We start from the raw sequence: 20,756 nt of genomic DNA, 5'->3' as shown, positions 1-20,756 counted from the left end.
TTAAAAAAAAAAAAAAAAAAATCATAGTGAGACTTTCATTTATCTGTCAGTTATTTTGTTAATAATCAATTAGTTGTTTGGTCTATGAAATGTAAGAAAAAGGTGAAAATTGTTCCCCAAAGCTGAAGATGATCTCAAATGTCTTATGTCCACAACCCAGAAAGAGGGGAGGAAAGAAACCAGAAAATGTTCATTTAAGAAGCTGGAATTACTTTTTTTTTTTTTTTTTAAATGAAACTACTCAAACCAATTAATCAGTTATAAAAAAATGGTTGATTAATTTGACGAATAACTTAATTAGCACCTTATCAATCAATACTTTTCAGCTCTAGTGTGGCACTTTTTGACTGTAACATAAATCATGTTTAATAATGACAACACAATGATTTATTTTCATATTTTATTAAAAACATCAGTATAAGTAAACAGATATTTGCATTTTGAAAAAAAAATCTAAATTCATAGTATCTGGACATTCTGCCCTCAAATTCAAAACAAACATTAAAATCTTTGTAGAGATAATAAGTCAATAAAATAACTGCCATGACGGTATATTAATATACCATTAGTGAATGGACAAATGTTATGACATAAATTACTCATTAACAAAATGTCATTTATAAATAGTTTGAGACTGCAGCCCAGCTATTCACAAAGGACCTTTGCATAGAAAGCATCTGGATCCATGAACAGGATAAAATAAACAAATGCCTAACAAACAGGCATCGTGTGCTTCCTCAAACAGTTTATCTCAGCGATTCCCCAACACACATTTACATTTATAGTTTAAACACCTCACAAGTGTTTTTCTTTTTAACAATACATTAAAAGAACATTTAACAGAACTCAACTTCAGGGGTTCAAAGGGAATCGTTTGGCCAAATCTCACCTGTAAAACCACTGCTTTCTAAACAGTGAAACACAAACCACATGTGACAGACTTTAAAATGCATATTATTAAGAAAAGTGCAAGAATTCAGATGTAAACCACACAAAACATGTGAACCCACTAAAACAAGCAGAAACTGACAAACTGATGAATTGTTCACAGGGTGGAAGTCTGCTCCATCTGGACTCCATCAGCCAATGTGGCTGAAAGCGTGATGCTGAACTCCCACCAGGACTGATCAATATTACACGCACACAACAGAAGCTGTTACTGTAGGTCGTGGTTGTGACTTTAGCTAATGTGACACCTACAGTGGTTTGGACTGTCACATGAGGATGGTTGGTATACAATCACAGTACTGTAAAGGCTCTCTGAATAAAAGCATCTTTTAAAAGACATTAAATACTCTTTCTGAGCTGGACTGTGTTTCCTGATCTATAGCTGCACTCAGACGTCTCCGAGAGGAAACATTTCAGAGAAAACTCATTTTAGTTTCACTCTTTTCACCCTTCAGATGAATCATAGTTTAAAGTCCAGCCGGCTGAGAGGCATTAAGAGTTTTTTGTTTTTTGACACTGCTGATACGAGATGCATTCATGAAATGTATCATATTACTGATGATACACTGAGGAATAGAGCAAGAATCACTCAGTTGAAGATAACCTTCAAGAAATATACACACTTGAAATTAAATTTTCTTTCATAACCAAGCAAGTCTTCTGGTCAAATCAACCTGATATAAATATGCAAAAGGTTTTAATGACTAAAAGGTACATTTTCCTGTTTGAAATCCTGATCTGATCTCTTAGCACCTGATGCCATGCCCCTGTTATAACTCGTTGATAAATATGAGGGTAAAAGATTTCTTCACAGAAGATTTGACCTATAGTATTAGTGTTTCAACCGTCCTCCTTCCAACACCAGCCAAATCACATTCGTTCAGAACTCACATTAACATTGTACACTTGATTTATCCCATATCTCACCTAACGTTGCATCAGTCAACACCGTTGCATGACTGGCTGCTGCTTTCTTCTTACTCCATATAAACCAGGATGTTCAATGTGAACGCAGGATAACTTGAAGCTGTGACACATTTGACAACCTTTAGGACAACACTGCCGAAGCCTTTTTCTCTCCACCAACAGCAAATACATGGCAACTTCTCATTTGGTGGCTAAATCCTGCTCTCTAATCAGGCGCCTCCCTTCCTTAGTTCCCAATTAGCTGAGTCACGACGGAAACTGGAGTAAAATGCTTTCAGCAGGTCATTATGCAGTGACTCACTGCTAAGCCATTAAGAAAAACTGCCCTATCTGGCTTACTTCCTACATACTTTAAACTCTGACCTGTTTTGTAAGAAAACACAACTGTTCACGTTGTACAAAAAGCTGCCACATACATCACAGCTTCTCTTCATGCTAGCCCACGTATGGAGCATTATCTGTCTTAGACAGCAACCGTTTCTACATTTCTAGAGCATTCTTACTACTTTCTAAAGCCCATAATACACTATTTTTTTGCAATATATAATAATAAAGTGAATATTCAATGTGTTTCACAACCCAGCCCTTGGCTTTGGGAGGTCAGTTTTGTCCACTAAGTGAACACTGTTCAGGTTACTTCCTGTTGAAATGGATTTCTTACAGTATGATGTCTTTAGGCTTTCAGGACTCCACTAGGATCTCCATCAGATGATCCAGCTCAAGTCCCTCTCTCATATGGTTCTGACTGGAGAAGGGTGGTGAGGAAAGAGAAGGTGAAGAAGAGGATGATGAAGACAATGGGCTGAATGAGGAGAATGAAGGCAGGCACTTCTGGTTGAGAGAGAGAGAGAAAGGGAGCAATGGGGAAGAGGAGAGAGGAGGCAGGTACCGTAAAAGGTCATCCCCAGTCGGAAACCCACCTCCACTGCCTCTGAGCCCCAACACACCCATTTCCCTCTCGAGCAGGGACGTGTCTATATCCTGGAACAGATCCTCCACAGTGACATCATTGAGGTAGCTGGACCTCATTACCTCCATGCTGTTCTCTTGCTGCTCCCAGCTTCCCCCATAACCTCTGACTCCGTGTTTCATCCATGCCACAGCTCCCTCGGTGGGCCCCGAAAGGTTCTCCAGGGACCTGAGAGGTGTCCGCTGAGCTGCCTGTGGACTCCCGTCAATGGTAGAGTCCAGTGCCGTTAGAATGGATGAGATGGCAGCTGAAAGGGAGAAATCAGGATCCATGGACATCGATTCCCAGTCCTCATCTTCATTTTTTGCAGACAGAGGGACATTTGATGCACTTGAGTGGCAACTTACTGGAGACCTACTCACAGCACAATTTGAGAAATAATTTGATGAAACCAGAGGGCAGCTGGAAGGAGCTGAGTGGCTGTTAGTAATGCTCTCCTGGAGTGCAGATGAAGAGCTATAAGGCGGCTGTGACACCTCCATGTCCATAGAGGGCGCCCCACAACCCTCCAGGCTGACCTGCCGCAGTGTGTTGGCTATGAGAACAGACCGCCGCAGACTGGGTTCAGGTAGCTCCTGACCACGCTGATACTTGTTCAGGGAAACTGAGAACACAAACTGGCGCTGGCTCTCCCAGAAAGGGCTGCTCCTGTCAGAAACCTCCACCTCCTCTGGTGGGAGTTTGCGCTTCTGCCCCTTCATGATCATCTTTAAACTGTGGAGGAGGGCATAAACCGTTAGTTTGACTTGCCTATGGCTAAGAAAAGAAGGTTGTTTTTTTTTTTTTATTCAAAGGCTCATACTACAGAAGAAGAATGGACTAATGTCAAAATGCTGATGTGATAAAACAACTAGGTCTGTAACTAACGATTATTTTCCTTATCAATTAATCTGCCGATTATCTTCACAATCAAACGCTTAATCATTTAATCTATAAAATGTCAGAAGCTGCCAAAAAATGCTTGTCACAGTTTACAGAGCCCAAAGTGACGTCTTCAAATTGCTTTTTTTGTCCAACCAGCCGTCCAAAACCCAAAGACTCTTTATTTACTGTCATAAATTACAACGATTAGCAGCAAATCCTCACATCCAAGAAGCTGGAACCAGCAAATATTAGACATTTTGCTTGGAAATGGCCTGAAACTATTATCTATTATCAAAATAGATGGCAATTAATTTTCTTTTGATCAACTAACTGATTAATCAAATAATCGTTGCAGCTCTAGAAACATATGAATTTGATTAACTTGGTATTGGAACAGGGAGTAGCTCAACAGTCAATTAATCAATAAATAAATCACTTTTTTTGTACTGTTCCCATTCGAAGACATCACTTTAGGCTCTGACAGCCTGTGGTCAACATTTGTCTTGTTCTAATATTATATCTTCTAACCAGTAATACAAATTATTGAAAGCTGTTGCCACAGTCTGAGACTGTAGACAGAGAGGGCAGCAGTAGAGATTTAACTACTGGTGTTAAAGAGTGAACATCAAATGTTTTAAGTAACGTACAATTGAGGAAAAGGCTGATCAGACAGGTCATTAGGACGTAAGTTGATTTTCAGAGTGGCTAAATGGATTTACTGCTTGTGTTGTTTATTACAATTTTCAAAGATTTAGAAAAATGTATTTATAACGCATTAATAGAGACTGAATTTGATTTGGATAACTGATTAAGTACGCATATGAAACGTTCAAATTAGAACAGCCGTGTTAGCTTAAAGTGCCAATAAAGTTACACTTTCTTAAAGTTTTTTAATCATCCCGTCAGCTAGCTGAGTTAGCCTGAATGTGCGTTGGGGGTTGTATGATTCATCGTGTAGGAGGGAAAAAAGAAAACTTCTCGAGGGAGGCCATTAAACTACAACGTCATTTGTTTTAAACCGACTTGAATCAGCTCCATTAAGAGGCGAAAACGAGTAACTTAACGTGGTTTTAACCACTAACATTTATGGTAAACTTTTAACACAGTTTGAAAGTAAGAAACCGACCTGTTGAATCACTTCCCGTCTCTCTTCGGTGGGTTCAGTCGATTCCGTTGCTGTTGGTCCGTTATCTTGTCGTCTCTTCGACCCTATGAAACAAATTTAACGTCGAACTTTTTACTCAACTCATTCAGAAATAAATCGGCGATTAAAAGCAATTAAAAACAACTCATTTGGTTTGAGCCGTACAGCTCAGTCTTGCTAACCGACTGAGTCGGTCTGAGCCCGCCTGTGATTTGAGTTTCACGCCAAAACGTTTACGGTTGGGGGTTGGAGGATCGAAAGGCATTATGGGTAGTGAAGTTTTTATATGTTACATACCATCACATCAATTTGACCTTACAAAACCGCATCAAACACACTTTATACTATTTATATGGCAAATATTATAATAAAATCACAATCCATAGAAGACATAGCCATGTAAATCCACTCCCGGCCTGATTATTAACGCCCGGACCGGATAGGCAAGCTTGTTATTATGTAATTTGCATAGCACTAATTCCTAAATGATTACATCACCGACAGAAGAGGGAAACCCATCCACACATTGCCTTTGAATACAAAATACGTCAATATGTTACTAAGTTGGGTTTCCGGCGGTCAGCATGTCTTATCTAATGTTTAGTTACTGTAAGAAAATACCAAACTTCTGAAATGATATTAACGTAAGCGACTGAAGCGACCAATAAATCAAAACAGTCCAATGTGCACATTTCACTGAGAATGTCCATACAATAACGACAGAGCAAAAAGAAAAGTGAAAGAAAAGAAAAGCCTGGGTTCTACACATGTACACGTCCAAGAAAGTCAAATATCACTGTAATTATAAGGTACAGTTGTCTTATTTCCGGCAGAGACTGGATTATTTACCTGAGAGTGACAGTCGTGAAGAGGAAAGCAGTCAGTGGACACAATCTCTCCTGTCGTGAGCCACCAACAGGTCAGAGTTTACGGTTTCGATTTAAATTCCATCGCTGGACTTTTCGCCACATGAAGAACCAGCGAGTCAACTTTAAAAAACAGCTTCGGCTCCTCCTCAGCCACCGTACTGCAGACACAAACGGCAAGGTACCGGGACACAGTACAACGTCCTGTGGTGTCTTTCAAAATAAAAATGTAAAAAAAATCACATCTGTTGGAAGTATGATATAATATAACTCTGTCTGATGTGTTTTTTCCCCCACGGGATTGCTCAATTGCTCCAAAAATAAAATATCTACTTTTCCCTCATAAAAAAAAAAAAAAAAAAAAAAAAATCAGAATCGATTAATTCATAATTTTCTTTTCTTTTCAAAAGTATAAACTACTGGAGAGAAGATGGTTCCTACTTGACTTTGAAGTTTATTCGTAGATTATGAGCACTAGAGATTTTTAAATTGCATGTTGGACCATGACATGTGTTGTGATATTATAAATCTGCTGGTACATACATGTGTGTTAAAAAGAAAAAGAAAACTAAAAGACCACACTTTCAGGGGAAAAAGACTGGCGATGCTTTATTTAAGTGTACTGAGGAATTACATACTGTCTGATGAAATACATACTTTATATGGTGAAGTGGTCGTAACTTAATAGGATAGTTAGACCTGATCTCTATTCTTTATTTTTCTTTAAAAACAACGTTTTATTCTGAAGTAACACATGTTAAGCTTCCGGGATCTTGCTGCCTGCCCTTTGGAAATTGACCTTTCTTTTTTAGCGGGAGTTGTGCAACAGCTACACATGCCACTCATCTGACTGACTGCTTGTCCTTCTCATAGGACAAACTCACATGACGTTAACTGGAGGAGACAGAGAGACTTGACGAATTGTCCCACACTATTAATGTATTTTAAATTTCGGCCAACTTTTAAACCAAATTTTACAAAATGTCCCATATGAAGAAAAACAAGGACAACAGTCTCACTTCTCACTTCATTTTGAGAAATGTAGTCTACTGAACAAAAGATAATCATCCATGAACATGTATTATAATGAACACGCTTCTAAACCTACACCAATAATATTCATAGCCACGCTGTGATCTTGCTGATTATCTTATCTGATTATAATATTTAATTTCAAAATGAAGGTACTCCTATCAATATGACTAAAAAAATTTTCCCCCATATGTCCTTTTCTTTAATTCTACAAATCATTCAAACCCTCATCACAGGACTTTTTTAAGTAAGTACTCAAGTGCTTCCTGTCAGGGTGCCACTTCAGCCCTTTCACAGTAATCACATTAACCTGCGTGACAATTACTTTAACATGAAGTTTAATAATATATACTATAATATTAACTAATAATATTAACAGTAGCATTACTTACATTTAAGTAGGATATCCAAGTACACTATCCACTATCTACTCCTTCCTTATTGTTTTGTAAAACATTTGTAAATGACTGCACAGAGTACCATTATCATTGTTGTTCTGTCACTCTATCAACAAGTAGCCTGCAGCAATGCTCAGTCACATGACGATTCACTCTTTCAGCACATTTTTTTTTTTTTTTTTTTTACAATTAAGTCTTTTATTTTCAACAGCTATAAAAACGGGCCGACTGTAAAACACAGCAGTGACCAACAGCATCACATGACAAAATGTTGGAAACAAAACATCCATTATGTAAATGTTGTTCATGTGAAAAGACTGAACTGATGCAAAGTGATATAAAGAGCTATAGCTAAAGCAGCAGTTCAGGTTAGGCTTAATATGATATAACACTGAAATTAGTATAAAAATATAACAGCGGCAATAAAAAGCTTGTCAGTTATGATCATGAAGGTGAACACAGGAGAGAATTTTTGTTTTTTCACAGCAAACATGGACAAATATTTTCTCTTCATTGTTTTGGTAGAAATAAAAAATAGACATTTAAACCCCTTCACTTTCTGGAGGTGGTGTGTTGTTCAGGATCATTTATAGTCTCCCCACACTCCGACAGCCTTGCCGTCCCATTCTGCGGTGGACAGACATCTGACAAAGAAGTGTCCCAGGTCGTGTTTAGAGATGGCTCTTCCTTTCAGCGTGTTCTCCGTCGCCATGTAACTCTCCGTCAGAGGAAGATCATCTGCAGGGAGCCAGACAGAAACTTGTATAAAATATGAGAAACACATCGAGGCTCTCTCTGTCTGCAGTTAATAAACTACAAGTCAGAGATGTGATAGAGAGACTGTAAAACAAACAGAGCAGGAACTAGAATGGCACTCAGTCCCCTTTAATTGAATTGGGCATTATCCAAAATCAAACTGTTTGGAATAAAGCTCTTTCTACTGACCAGCGATGTGAGGAGGCATGGCGGCCACGTAGTCCAGCCCAGATGTTTTCAGGACTGTAAACATCCTGTCATGGTCCTCTGTCACAGGAACCAAACGAGCCGGGACTTTAGAGCGATCCCACAGCAGGAAGGCTGGAAGGGATGAGGATGAAGATGAAGATAATGAGATAAAAAAAAAAGAAGAAGAAGCCAATTAAGGCTTCATAAAACCTCGAGAAGAGGAAACAAGTGGAGATGAAAGAGAGAAAAGTTGAGGAATTTACTCTGCTTAGAAGTGTGTCACATTAAATGTTCATTTACTTACTTTTCCTTCTATTTTTAAACAAGTCTTCATTACTACTCTCATCAAAAAAGTGCAATTAAATAAGTGACAGGTATTTGTATACATCTGATATTCAGTGCATTCAAACTCTGTTATATATTTTTTAACGGTGAGTTGTACCTGACATGCAGCCGACCACTTTGCGGATCCCACGAGCCTTCATGGCTTCAACAATGTTCCTGGTGCCTTCAGACATCATGGTGGTCGGGCCTGATGAGCACAGGTCAGATCAGTCATACAGTTGTGGAGAGCTAATAAATCTTACAACCCTGTATTTGAGTATGGTTTTGAGACACTGACACTAAAACAACAGCATTTTTTGTATAATGTCTGCATAAATCCTATACACCTTTTTATTTACAGTGTAATTTTATCACACTGATACAATGATGTCACTTATGGTTATATGTTGTAAAAACTCTTTGGTGACCTCTAGTGAAGGTTTCATGTTATTACACCGTTAAACTACAATCCTCCTTGTGTAAGGTTAACAGGGACAGTTATGTAAGGAAACGCGAACAGAACCATTAAGGGCAAAGAAATATCAGCTGTGTTCCAACACCTATATGATCAGACTATTAGGTATGCTAGAAACAGATTTATAGATGCCAGGATGCCCAGCTGCATTCAACTGCATGTTACAGTATGCTAGCCACCTTGCTTTTCTGTCAGTTCTGACCCACAATCCTCTGTGCAGCAGCAGATACGTCACTGAGCCATCGAGAGAGCACAGACGGATGACAGCTCATTGACAGGTGACAGAAGCCGAAATGACAGTTGACAGGAAGAGGGTCAAAGTTCAAGGCTCAATGTTATGACGGGTAGGATGTCCCAAATGTATGCATACTGCATTACATGCTTTTTTTTTTAGGCCAGCTGCCGTACTCACTATATGTAAAAAGAAAAAGTGTGTGATTTTGGAGTTCGCAAATGTCAAGTGACCAGTCTGTGTAAACGTGTGAGAAGAACCCAAAGCAACAACAGTAAGAGGACAGCAACCCCAACAAGTACAGCTACAGGAATGTGCTAATTAACCAATGAAAATTTAGAAACCTCAAACTAAATTGTAAATTTGATTAAAGCAATGCCATTAGTCAACGTCTACGTCCAGGTTGAAACTATGAAATGTGAGTTTTTCTTCTCTTGTAACGTTTGCTTGGTTGTGTGTCTTTCTCCAAACTGTGGAGCCTTACTGAGACTGTTCCTGGTGCCTAGGATGATGATCACAGCATCCTGGCCTTCCATGGTTCTCCTCACATCCTCTTTGTTCAGAACGTCTCCCACCACCACTCTGGACGCCCTGTGGTCGGCAGGTAGCGTGGCAGGGTCCCGCACAAGCACGGTCACACTGTACCCTGAGGAAGGAAAATGAAACAGATCAACAGCAGAAACAGATGTTAAGGAAGATGATCCTTAACATGAAACTAGTTGTGTTGCAGCTATAATGACATTGCAGCCTAATGTCATCTCAGGCAACGTGTATCTGCAAACACTGTGGTTGCATTTCCTAAATTCACAGGATTTCTCCTTTATATCTTGTTACATTTTCCATCAAGGTCATGAAAAGTGGAAGTAGAAGTGGGAGAGTGATGCGTGTTGCTGACACGTTGACAACTGACCATTTCAGCTGGTTGGCAACCTTTGTACCGAAACTGTCACTTGGCTATAGTGTTGTCATTTTGTAAACATGGCAAGATTGATATTCACTTTCAACAGGATGACAAACTGGAGTTAAAATAAAAGAGTCTCTTCCAGAAGCTGCTGAAACAACTTCACCAACTCCATGAAGATGATCCCACCCCTCCTGTGCAGACGTGATAGTGAAGATCTTCTACTATCAGCTCTGTGTCACAGGCAGCTGTGACTCAGCAAAATGCTGACCTGTAACGTCTAACATGACTCAACAGTTTTTCCCCCATGGCGAGGAGGAAGAAAGTATATGCTGATATATCAAATTACACATATGATTAACGTGTTTGTGTGTGTGATTTATATGTGTGTATCAGTCTGTGTGTAGTTTAGGTTTTTGAAAATCTGGGAATTTCAACCAGTAAATGAAATAATTACAGCAGGGACTGATGTTTAAGTCTTATTCCACTGTGAATAAGAGCCACTGCTGAAATGTATTTCAATCAGATTACATTTGCTAAAATATTAAAAAGTGTAAATTAAAGCAGGGCTGGTGAATTTTGACAATTTTGAACAAATATCTTGAAAGCGGACTACCAATGTTTACAAAAGACATTTACACACATATATAGCCTTGTGATTACTAAGCACAAAATTAATCTAAATAACACTTTTATAAACATATTTTTCAAACTCAATCCCATCTAATATCATATCAAGTATATGATACTATATTGATTTACTGCACATTTAAACTTATAGTAGAAGTAGATCTGGACAACTTGACTCTGTGAAGCCTAAACTTTGTTTTTATTGCATTATGAATAATTTATGTTATCATCAAACATCCCAATGTGAAGCTTTTTGATTATAAGAGTTTCAAATGACACAGAGCTCATGAACTTTTGAAAGTTTATGGCCTGTTTTAACCTCCAAGAGGCAGCAGAGGCTGATCCAAGTCAGGACACAACCGAAACTACTTCCCTCCTCTGTGCTGTGTTAACACTGTAATGTTCCTGCACTCATGGGGACAATCAGGGATCAGTGTGTGTCCCTGCTACACAGTAAAAGTACTGATATTTACTCTATTCCCTTATCTTCTGTTATATTATGCTGTCAGTCCTCACCTGCAGCCACCGCCAGCGGCAGGGTCGCCTGCCCGGTCATTCCCGTGGCGCCAAATATCGCGACGTTTTTGATAGAGTCCGACATAACTCGTAATAACCCAGATGCTCGACACAGCGACAGATTGGTGATAAAATGTGACCGTTACAGAGAATACTTTCACTTAAATAGTCACTTTGACATGTGTAGAAACGCCTCTTCAGGCAGCAGGAAGACAGACTGTCAGACTCCTCCCCCCACATGGACAGTTAAAGGAGCCCTGCTGCTGCCAGGTCTCCTCTGTCACTGCAGTGAGGTGAGAATGATTATAGTTTATTTTCCATGTTTACATTCTCCTCCTCTCATTTGATCTATAACAACCTTGGTATTCCCTGAAAAATGTTTGAAAGTGTGTCTCAAACCAGGTCTAACTGAATGCTGACAATGTGTTTTAATCCAAGGCCGTAGCCCTGGAATCAGCATTTAGGGGGACCAGGACCCCCACCCCTTCAATTGTGATTAACTTTTAAATTTTTTTTGTCTTTTTTTTGTGTGTGTGCTAATGTCTAATAGTGTATTGAAGTCAAACTTTCTTGGCTTCATGCCCCACAGAGCAGCTTTTATAGAAATGAATGAGACTTCAGCTCCATGGCTGCGTCCAGGTATAATTATAAAGTCCTTGCTTCAGACACCGTATCCAGGGGATATGTCCCCTCTCAGGAAATTACTGTCCTGTTTTGATAAAAATATGAAGATTCTCACATTAAAAGTGTTTGAATTTAGGCCTATATCTAAGCTGAGCAAAGATGATGAAGACTTTAATTAGATACTTAGAGAAACCCTGCTACACAAGGTTTGAAACTGAATATTTTCTCCACTATTCATCCAGGCTTGGTCTGAATATCATTGGAGGATATGAGAATAAGAGATGATTCAGGGGCAGAACTATGGCGGATGTTCCTTGAGCAGCGAATGGAGAAAAGGTCAAACCTATTCTTTACTATGAACAAGTTCTGCTTGTAATGTGGTGAACACACAGAGGATGCTGACCTGCTTTTATACTTCTGTTTTTTTAATACATGTCCTCAGAGCTTCCAAAAAAGACTCACTTAGAGAGGCCTCAAGTGCACTCAGCTCTACTGCTCCGCTTTTTTTTTATTGAAAACATTGCCTTTGCACACTGGAACAGGGCAGTGAGGTGCCTGCTGTTTCTGGTTAAACTTTTTGCCCACTTTTTTCTGACCAAAATGGCTCACATTATTTTTTTCAAATAAAGATATCACACTAAACCCTACTGTGTTTCTAATGGAGAAGTTAGGATTAATGTGACAGCACTGTTTCAAAGCTCATACTAACCAATTCATAATGAAGCATATATTACCAACAAGAAATTGCAGAATTAATTGATTGGCAAAGAGCAAACAGAAGTAAACATTAATGTAAAAAGATAAAAATAACAGTTGAGGAAAATGTTCTTTAACCAGTGGACGCTTGTTTGACGACAATAAGAGGCCCTGAATAGTAGACAATAGAAATACAGTAGTAGAAATGTGTCTGTTTAGGCCCATTTAATCACACCTTTACATCATTAAAGATTTTTGGGATGGCTTAAGGTGACCAGTCAAATTCCCTTTGCCACCCTAATGGAGCAAGACACTTCTAATCTTCTAATCTGCAGGCTGTACCAGGGAAAAATTTAAATTGCTTTGGACACTGTCTGCCACATGAGTGCAATCTAATGAAACGCAGTGTGTTTATTCATTATTTTATAATCTCCTGCACTCTTTTAATATGATCATCAGGAGAAGACAGTTTGAGGTGAAGCAGGATTCTTAAATAAAGTACGGTTATAGACTACTTTGTTTCTGTACAATTAATAAAATTAATAAACCTTTATGTTTGGGATTCTGTCTGTGTACATGTGAATTTTATATTGTAATCTGTAAAGTGTGCAGAGACTCTAAGGGTATTTTTTCTTGGTATCTGGTGGTTTTAGCAAAATGGTGGTAAGTGGACTCTTAATATACTGGTATTTAAATTTGACAAAATTTAGGGCAAGAAAATAAACAAATAGGACTGCGTAACACCATTTAGATCTTAATGCAGGGAAAACAGTAATGTTTTCTTTGGAGGAACCATAAATTAAAGTGACTTTGTTTTATGACCTCATTTTAAAAACAGCAGTAGCAGCGATGACCACATCAGTAAGAACATATTAGCATACATAAAACACACCTGTGACCACATTATACCATTAGCTTGTTTTAGATGACTGGCTGCTGAAGCACAGGGACTGAAAGCAGAAGAGGTTTAATTATTTTTAATCTGTTTTTTCAAGTATTTGGATGGAAATTGCCTGAAATCCCTGGATTGTGATTGGCTTGACAGCCGTAGCCCCGCCCACTTCTTCTTCGTGGATCAGAAGTTGAAAAAGCTGGAGGACGGGACTTCAGCTAATTATCGTTAATTAACGTTAATTACCAAGAGGTATTTAGTGAGTAGTTAGTCATATAGGTAGTTAGTTGGTGAATTGCTACAACACTTTAAAGACAATACCTAAGGTATGCTAAACTTTTGTCATAACAACAATAACGTAGTTACTTTGGTTAGCCATAGTTGTCGTTTAACGTCTTAGCTAGCCAGAAGCTAGCTAGCAGTTAACGTTAAATATGGCTCAAAGTGATTTACAAACACAATTAAAAACGGAAAACTGTTCAAACACAGTATATTTATATATTTTTTGTGTGTTTGTGTTTTCTTTTTCTAGCACTTGGCTTTAACATTTTAGATTTTCTTTGCCTTCAAACCGCTCTGCTGCTGTAAAATGACCGTAAAACACGTCCTCTTGTGGCTTCTTACTAAAATGTACCACTGGCAGTCTCTCTCTCTCTCTCTCTCTCTATGTCTCTCTCTCTCCATCTCTCCCTCTCTCTCTGCTCGCCGCACTAATGCTGATATTTCTCTCCAGCATCACCAGCGGAGAGGAAGAGGAGGAGGAGGAGGAGGAAGGAGAGGTTGTGTCAGGTGGAAACGGGGACCTCTATGGATATCATCATCTCCCTCCACCGGCTCGCATCCTCAGCACCGACAGTGTCTCCCGGCCGGCGGTCACCGCTGCAGGCACACAGCGCCCTTTTCATGCGCCAAAGCGTTGTATTTCCACGGTAGAGACTCTCCGGGCTGCTTCTGTAATTACCCTGACAAACCGCTTCTTCCTGTAATAAGGACTAATCGAGGGAAGACCCTGCTGGAATAAAAGCGGAGCGTCAGTCTCCTCCATTGATAAACCGCTCTCCTCATCGATTCAGCCCAACGACGTCTTGGTATAAGAGGAGGACAAAACCAATCCAGCAAACTGACAGTGAAGCTGAAGGTAAGGCCGATATAAGGACGACAGGATGATTGCTTTCTCCGTGGGATGTCGTTTTATTTTGTCATTCCCTGTGTGAGAGCAAGGAGCCGAGGTGCACGGTGTTTTTTTTCCTTTTTTTGCAGAGACGCCGGCCTGCATTTGGGTGCAGGGTACCGCAGTGATCCGACTGGAGGACGCGCTGTTTCGTGTCTTTTTTCACCTACATGTGTTGCATGATGCATGCCTGGAAAAGTGTTTGTGATGTCTGCATAGCTGGTTGTCTAATTTGAAAGGAGAAATCTAGTAAAAAAGCAGAATAGCGGCCTAGTGTATGGGTTATACATGTTGTTACATGTTATACCGGATCAGTTTAGGCTTCCTGATAACCAATAACTTTAAATTGCAGATGGTTACGTTGGGCTCTGTCGCTTTTTGGCAAACTGCGCCTCAATGCAAATAGCAGCATAACTTCCCAAGCGATAAATCTCTTCAGTAATACCACACATCCCTGCAGGAAGTTATCGTGTGTCTCTGGTCGCACGGTGTGACCTCACATTACTTTTTCTGCTTTTCTGCCCCTTGTGGTATCACTTATTCCTGAATCCTGGGGGGATTTTGCTGCTCTGTATGGGGTGAATAGATTCAGATTATTCTTATGCTTTAGTGAGTCAAGGCCAACAGCAGCATCGCTTGCTGTAGCAACTCAAGAAGCCTGTCAAGTCGTAATGTGGTGTGTTTGATCACATCTGCAGTGAAAAGTGACTACATCCTCAGTTTTGCATTGACACTATCATTGCCTATTCAATATGGTCGCTATTGGTAGTAAATATGTAGAGCCACTGCAGGGAGCTAATACAGGGGTGTGCAGGCAGGTGTAGGCTAGTTGGTTAGCTTTGGTTTGTTGGTGCAAGGTGTGTGTGTGTGTGTGTGTGTGTGTGTGTGTGTGTGTGTGTGTGTGTGTGTGTGGATGATGGTGTTGGAGGGGGTGAACAGGAGAGAAATGAGGAAGACAGGCAAAATTGAATGCAGTCACAGTGAGCAAAGGCTGTAGTCATATTATTCGTTTAATTCAGTCATTTCGTCACTGATCACATCAAACTGGCTAACAACACTGCTGGCACTAAGTTTAGTGACATTGAGACGGTTTGATCCTCTCACTCTGATACTCCCCATAGTAGCAGTAGTTCATAGTAGCCTATGGTACATTATAGAGGAGTGGTTTTTTTGTGCATTTTGAAAGTTAAAGTCCTGTTTTGTCACTAATCCACTTCTGTAGTACATCTACAGGGGTTGACCTGAGTCTGTAGTGCACAGCAGCAGTTTACTATAATGAATTTATTACACACTATGACGTTACATTATGCTAATGTACGTGCTATTACTATTATTTATGTGATAAAGGTTTTTGGAAGACTTAGGTGCACGTACTTGGTTGGTTTGGGGAGGTCATCCCCGGAGAAAAGTTTTTATTTTTCAATAATATATATATGCAATTTCACATCGGTATGAACCATTATTATTACCATATCGTGTACAAAAAGTCGGGAAAGCTAGAGCAGATAACCCAAAAAACTAGAGACTAACTACTTCTATTAGATCTAGAAAAGGTCATTTAGTTAGTTTTGATGCTCTCCACATTGGTTATACATTATTCGGCTTAGGTGGGGCCCAAAACAGTTTGGGTGCTGAACCTTAGCCATATTATGGCATGGAAAACCCTGATAGAAATAAGTGCAATCAATGATATTGAGTAATACTGTTATTTTAAGACCATTTTATGCCACTGATATAATGATGATTTAATAGCATAACAATGAAAAACAGCAGTGACCTTTGACTGAAAGCAGGTAAGACTAAGTCTTTAAAGTATTCAGACATTTGGGTTGGAATTTGGAAAAAAAATATTAAAATATAAAACCATACAACCAAAACAATAATTAAAATTACTTTTGGGACCTTTTAGCAAAAAATTGCATTTACACATTTGGGACAGGGGTATAGTATTTAATTCCTTAACAGGCAAAATTCTGACAATAACGTAATTAAAGTGACATGCCAAACATTTACTCCTTGTCCTCAAAAGAAATTAAAACTGTCCACATATTAATGCTGTAAAATATGTTACTATGTCTGGTGCTAATTATATAAATAATACTAAGAGTATAGCAATTATAGTAACTTTTACATTGCTTTATATTATACTATAGTGTATACTGTACATACATACAAAATCTGTATATAGACATGTATATACATATTACCAGATTATTGAGGTCAACATTTAGAAAAAAAATGGTATATCAAATTATTTATTGGTGTATCTCACTTTACAACATATTGCCCAGCTCTGTTACAAGATGAAGTTCTTTTTGTCACCCTTCTTGTTGTCATCCTGTCCTGTCCTGGTGATAGACAGCCTCTCTGGGACACTGAAGCTCTCTGCTGCTGCTCTGCTGTTTATCGGACCACAAGGTGACTGTTTTGATTAAGACTCGTGGTCTTGCAGACTCTGCAAGAGTCAGAGCTGGGCGTCGGCTGCAGCTCCTGCTTGCAGATGTTGTTTCACTCTGCTGAGGTGAAATGAGTGGAAGTGACTCAGTGCAGTGTGTAAAGTGCGTACTGCGTGACGTCACAGTGAAGGATCCAGTGTGAATGTGAAAGAGGGGAGAGAGAGAGAGAGAGAGAGAGAGAGAGCATTCATCCCTGTAAGAACAATCTAGGTTTCAGATATTTTTGGAAAGTGAGATCATTCTGGATAAAGTTTATGATAGATTCTATTGGTTAGATTTGGGTCAGAATATCGGTTACATTTCAGGTTAGTTTAGGTTGTCATAGGGGAACTCATGCCATCAGAATAAATACAAATGTCTGAAGTTTTCCAAAAGGTTGTAAAATTCTGTGTGGTATTCAGTTGGCATGCTAATGGCAGCACTGCAGGGCATTCAATGTACATTTTATTCTTTGGGCTAATGGCTACATCTAAATTTCAACAGTTTTTTGCTGCTTTCTTGTTGACAGATCAGCCATAATTGGCACGGCTCAAATAGTGAGATGAATAGTCAGAGCAGAAGCATAGATGCACAGCAAAACTGAAGACAAAAGTGTACTCCATCATGCTAGGCGGTGTTTCACAAGAATTTATCACTACATGTAGCATAGTAACACCCTCTGCAAGCTACTAGTTTAGGAACGTTACATTTGTTGTAATGGAAAAGCCAACACTTTAGCAAACTAACTAAGCTAACCTGCCTAACAGAAAGCCGACCATCTCCGTGATGCTCTTCATCCAAACCCAGATGTTCTCTTGTTTGGGAACAAGCTTTGTTCACTTGCCGTCTCTTCTCCCTATATTTGCGTTTTTTCGGCTTCCTCTTGGTGGGTGCTGCCTGCGGTCTGGCACGTGGTCGTGACCTTGTTTCAAAGTCCCAACCTCACCTGTGCACTGTTATTGGCATCTACATTTTTAGGAAAATCCTGCATAGTACACTAGTTAACTCCTCATAAATAATATTATCTTCACGCTCTATTAATTATTAAACTATTAATCACTCGTAAGTATATACAGAAATTGATTTTAGTAACATTAGTTTATAAATTGTAAGCTGCTCATACTGATATACCATAAAAGGACAACAGGGTATTGTGCATCTTGTACTATGTCAATACTTCGACATCTTTACAAAATATGTATTTAACAAGTAGGTATATGCTCAATTTATTTCTATAAGGTATTTAAATGTATCAGAATAATGTTGTTTTGTTAACTTGCCTCAGACTCTGAGTGAATTCAGTAGATACCTGATCATTACATCCGAAGCTGAGCATGTGCCTAACACTTATCCACAGGCAGATGCACAGATAGATAGCAGAGGTCATCAGAAATGTCCCCCAGACTTTTTGATCTGCATGTGACAATATTGATGAAGACTGGTGTGTGTGTGTGTGTGCGTGTTTTGTGTGTGTCTGTTTATATAGGGGGAAAGTACACTGAGGGTCTGGTCCCCATTAAGCCTGAGAGAAACAGAGACACAGAGCTGCTGCCACTGACTGATTAACACTGGCAGCTGTCTCTCTCTTTCCTTCTCTGGCTTTCTTCATCTTTCTGGTGATATGCTCTCCTGTCTCTCTTGCTCCTTCGATTTCTTTCTTTTTCCCTAATTCTTTCCATTTCAACTCTTCACTTCCACGTCAGCCTTTCTGTTTCTCTGTAACGTCTCTCTTCTATAATGTCAACCTCTGTTTTTCTCACTTTATATAGGCTAGCTTCCTTTGCTACAGGACTCCTCTACTCTACTCTCTTGATTATGAATGCCTGCCTCTCTTGCTCACTCAGTCTCTCTCTCTCTCTAAATCTAACCTCTACATCAACAGTGATGGACAGTCAGACATCGGTTATCTGCATTAGGCTATTCTTGGATCATCACTGCAGCAATATGATCAGAGGAAAAAAAAAAAAAACAAGACAAAGACATCATAATTTAAATCATTATCACATCTGAAGAATTTATCATAGTAAGGCACACAGGATCTGATGTAGATATGTGGCTTGAATGTTTAAGGAAAAAGTGGGGAATTTGTACATTTTCAATCATGTTTAGGTGAATTTCCTGTTTGTGCTGAGTTCCAGTTCAAGGTTAAAACAACTGTAGTTGGAACATGGGCATTTGTTTCATACTTTATAATAACCAGCATTAATAAAATGTAAATTTATAGTATTAAAAAGTTTCCAGTATTACAAATATCAGTTGCAACTTTACAACAAACAATTGCTTAATAAATCATTAATACATAATAGATAAATACATTTTCAACATATACAATGGAAAACAATATGGTGCCCATGTCCTTCTAACAAACTGTTTTATTCCAGATGAAACTAGAATATGTTTCTGAAAACAGTTTAGGCGAGAATCTTGGTTTATAATTCATCAGCACTGCCTAGATGATAGTTTGATCTGAGCTTGAGGGAGAGAGAGAGGGCTGTCTCTCTCAATCCTCTTCTATACTCTTTGTGTTGATGGATGCAGGCATAAAAATTTGTGGTAGTACAATTTGTAGTTTGAAGAGCCAACAAAAGTCAGCCGCAGGACGCCAAAGATGTCACCCAATGGACTTTTGTTGCGAGCAGGGAGCTCTGGGTGCAGGCACATGGAGGGGAGTTTACTGTTGTTCATTTTCATATTCAGCTCACGTTGTAATGATACAAATCTTGGTGAAATTCGTCAACATTTCTTGCAGCTTGTTCTTGCAGCTTGAAAAGGGCCTAATGAGAGAGCAGATCTGGGCTCACTTGGCTGGGGTTGCAAGTAGTTTATGAGTCTTTTTCCTCTCAGAGCAGCACAAGATCACTGACACACATATTCAATTCTAGACCATGACATATTTTCTTAACTACTCCAAACTCAGTAATTGCTAAAACCTAAAAAAATGGGCTTATGGCTTAAAGTTTTAGCAAATATGTTTTTTCTTCCGTACACTTTTTGAAGATGCATGACATGATGGGACTTTTCCAAATTCTTTAGATATGAAAAAAGTAGATATTCCTCCAAAACAAGCCAACAAGGTACATTTGCTCCATTTTCAGCACCTTCCTGCTTCATCGTCACAGTTTACACACCGCTGCTCAGTACCAGCAGTCTTTGGCCACTGAATACACTAGTGTTGGCGACTGCACAGCTTCACTGCAGTATTTGGGGGTTAAGTGCTTGTTTCAAGGGCGCCTGATGTTTGGCATCCCATGTACTGAAAAGATTAGAGTACTGTCAGTCTTTGGTAGTATCAAGGCATCATGCCAAATGCTAATAGCGAAAACAGAAGTTGCAGAGGCCAGACCGAGAGGACCGGAGGTTAGGACAGAGGGATGAGTGGGAATAGAGGGAGAGGACAGTTGGAAAAGTGTGAAGGATAATAAAAGGAGAGAGCAGGGAGGTGGGGGGCTGACGCTTTCATTACACCATTGGTGTAACGTGATTTATTGTGGTTACCAACAGCGACAGCGTAGCTGTGGAGAGGGGGCAATAATAACACTGAGTGGTTTAGAGGAGAAAGCATAACGACTAACTGCACACACACGCGCGCACACACACGCACACACATATACAATAGTGCTGACACTACTAGGTCACTGATTGAATAGTAAATCAATAGAAAATTAATCTGTGGTAATTTTTATAATCGATTATTTATTGTTTAAATAATTTATCATGCAAAAAATGCCAAATATTCTCTGGTTCCTCCCTCTCATATGTAAGAATT

General features: G+C 39.2%; 3 protein-coding genes across 6 annotated transcripts in view; 1 reads left to right on the top strand and 2 right to left on the bottom strand.

Moving 5' to 3' along the window:
• Nucleotides 1-358: 358 nt before the first annotated feature.
• sertad3 (SERTA domain containing 3) lies at nucleotides 359-5,814 on the bottom strand. Of its 2 annotated transcripts, XM_084351243.1 has the most exons (3): nucleotides 5,703-5,814; nucleotides 4,836-4,918; nucleotides 359-3,559 (listed from the first exon to the last, which is right to left on the bottom strand). In XM_084351243.1, the coding sequence occupies exon 3, from the start codon at nucleotides 3,550-3,552 to the stop codon at nucleotides 2,557-2,559; it is 996 nt and encodes a 331-aa protein (XP_084207369.1). In that variant the 5' UTR covers nucleotides 3,553-3,559; nucleotides 4,836-4,918; nucleotides 5,703-5,814; the 3' UTR covers nucleotides 359-2,556. The 2 variants fall into 2 exon arrangements, with proteins under 2 accessions (XP_084207369.1, XP_084207368.1); XM_084351242.1 differs by lacking the exon at nucleotides 5,703-5,814 and having other exon boundaries at nucleotides 4,836-5,070.
• A 501-nt stretch (nucleotides 5,815-6,315) lies between these two features.
• blvrb (biliverdin reductase B) lies at nucleotides 6,316-11,392 on the bottom strand. The gene is made up of 5 exons (XM_084351246.1): nucleotides 11,173-11,392; nucleotides 9,610-9,771; nucleotides 8,537-8,626; nucleotides 8,095-8,226; nucleotides 6,316-7,887 (listed from the first exon to the last, which is right to left on the bottom strand). The coding sequence occupies exons 1-5, from the start codon at nucleotides 11,255-11,257 to the stop codon at nucleotides 7,733-7,735; spliced, it is 624 nt and encodes a 207-aa protein (XP_084207372.1). The 5' UTR covers nucleotides 11,258-11,392; the 3' UTR covers nucleotides 6,316-7,732.
• A 2,729-nt stretch (nucleotides 11,393-14,121) lies between these two features.
• The window catches only part of sptbn4b (spectrin, beta, non-erythrocytic 4b), an 85,549-nt gene continuing 78,914 nt past the window's right edge, over nucleotides 14,122-20,756 (top strand). For all 3 annotated transcript variants that reach the window (XM_084351191.1, XM_084351190.1, XM_084351189.1), the window contains exon 1: nucleotides 14,122-14,522. The gene's annotated coding sequence lies outside the window, so the exon portion shown is untranslated. The remainder of the gene's footprint in view (nucleotides 14,523-20,756) is intronic.

The sequence above is a fragment of the Pagrus pagrus genome (genome assembly GCF_965226575.1).
Source record: "Pagrus pagrus genome assembly, chromosome: 4".
Taxonomy (NCBI): Eukaryota; Metazoa; Chordata; class Actinopteri; order Spariformes; family Sparidae; genus Pagrus; species Pagrus pagrus.
Note: the sequence above shows the minus strand (reverse complement) of the source record. Positions and strands in the feature narration are given on the sequence as shown.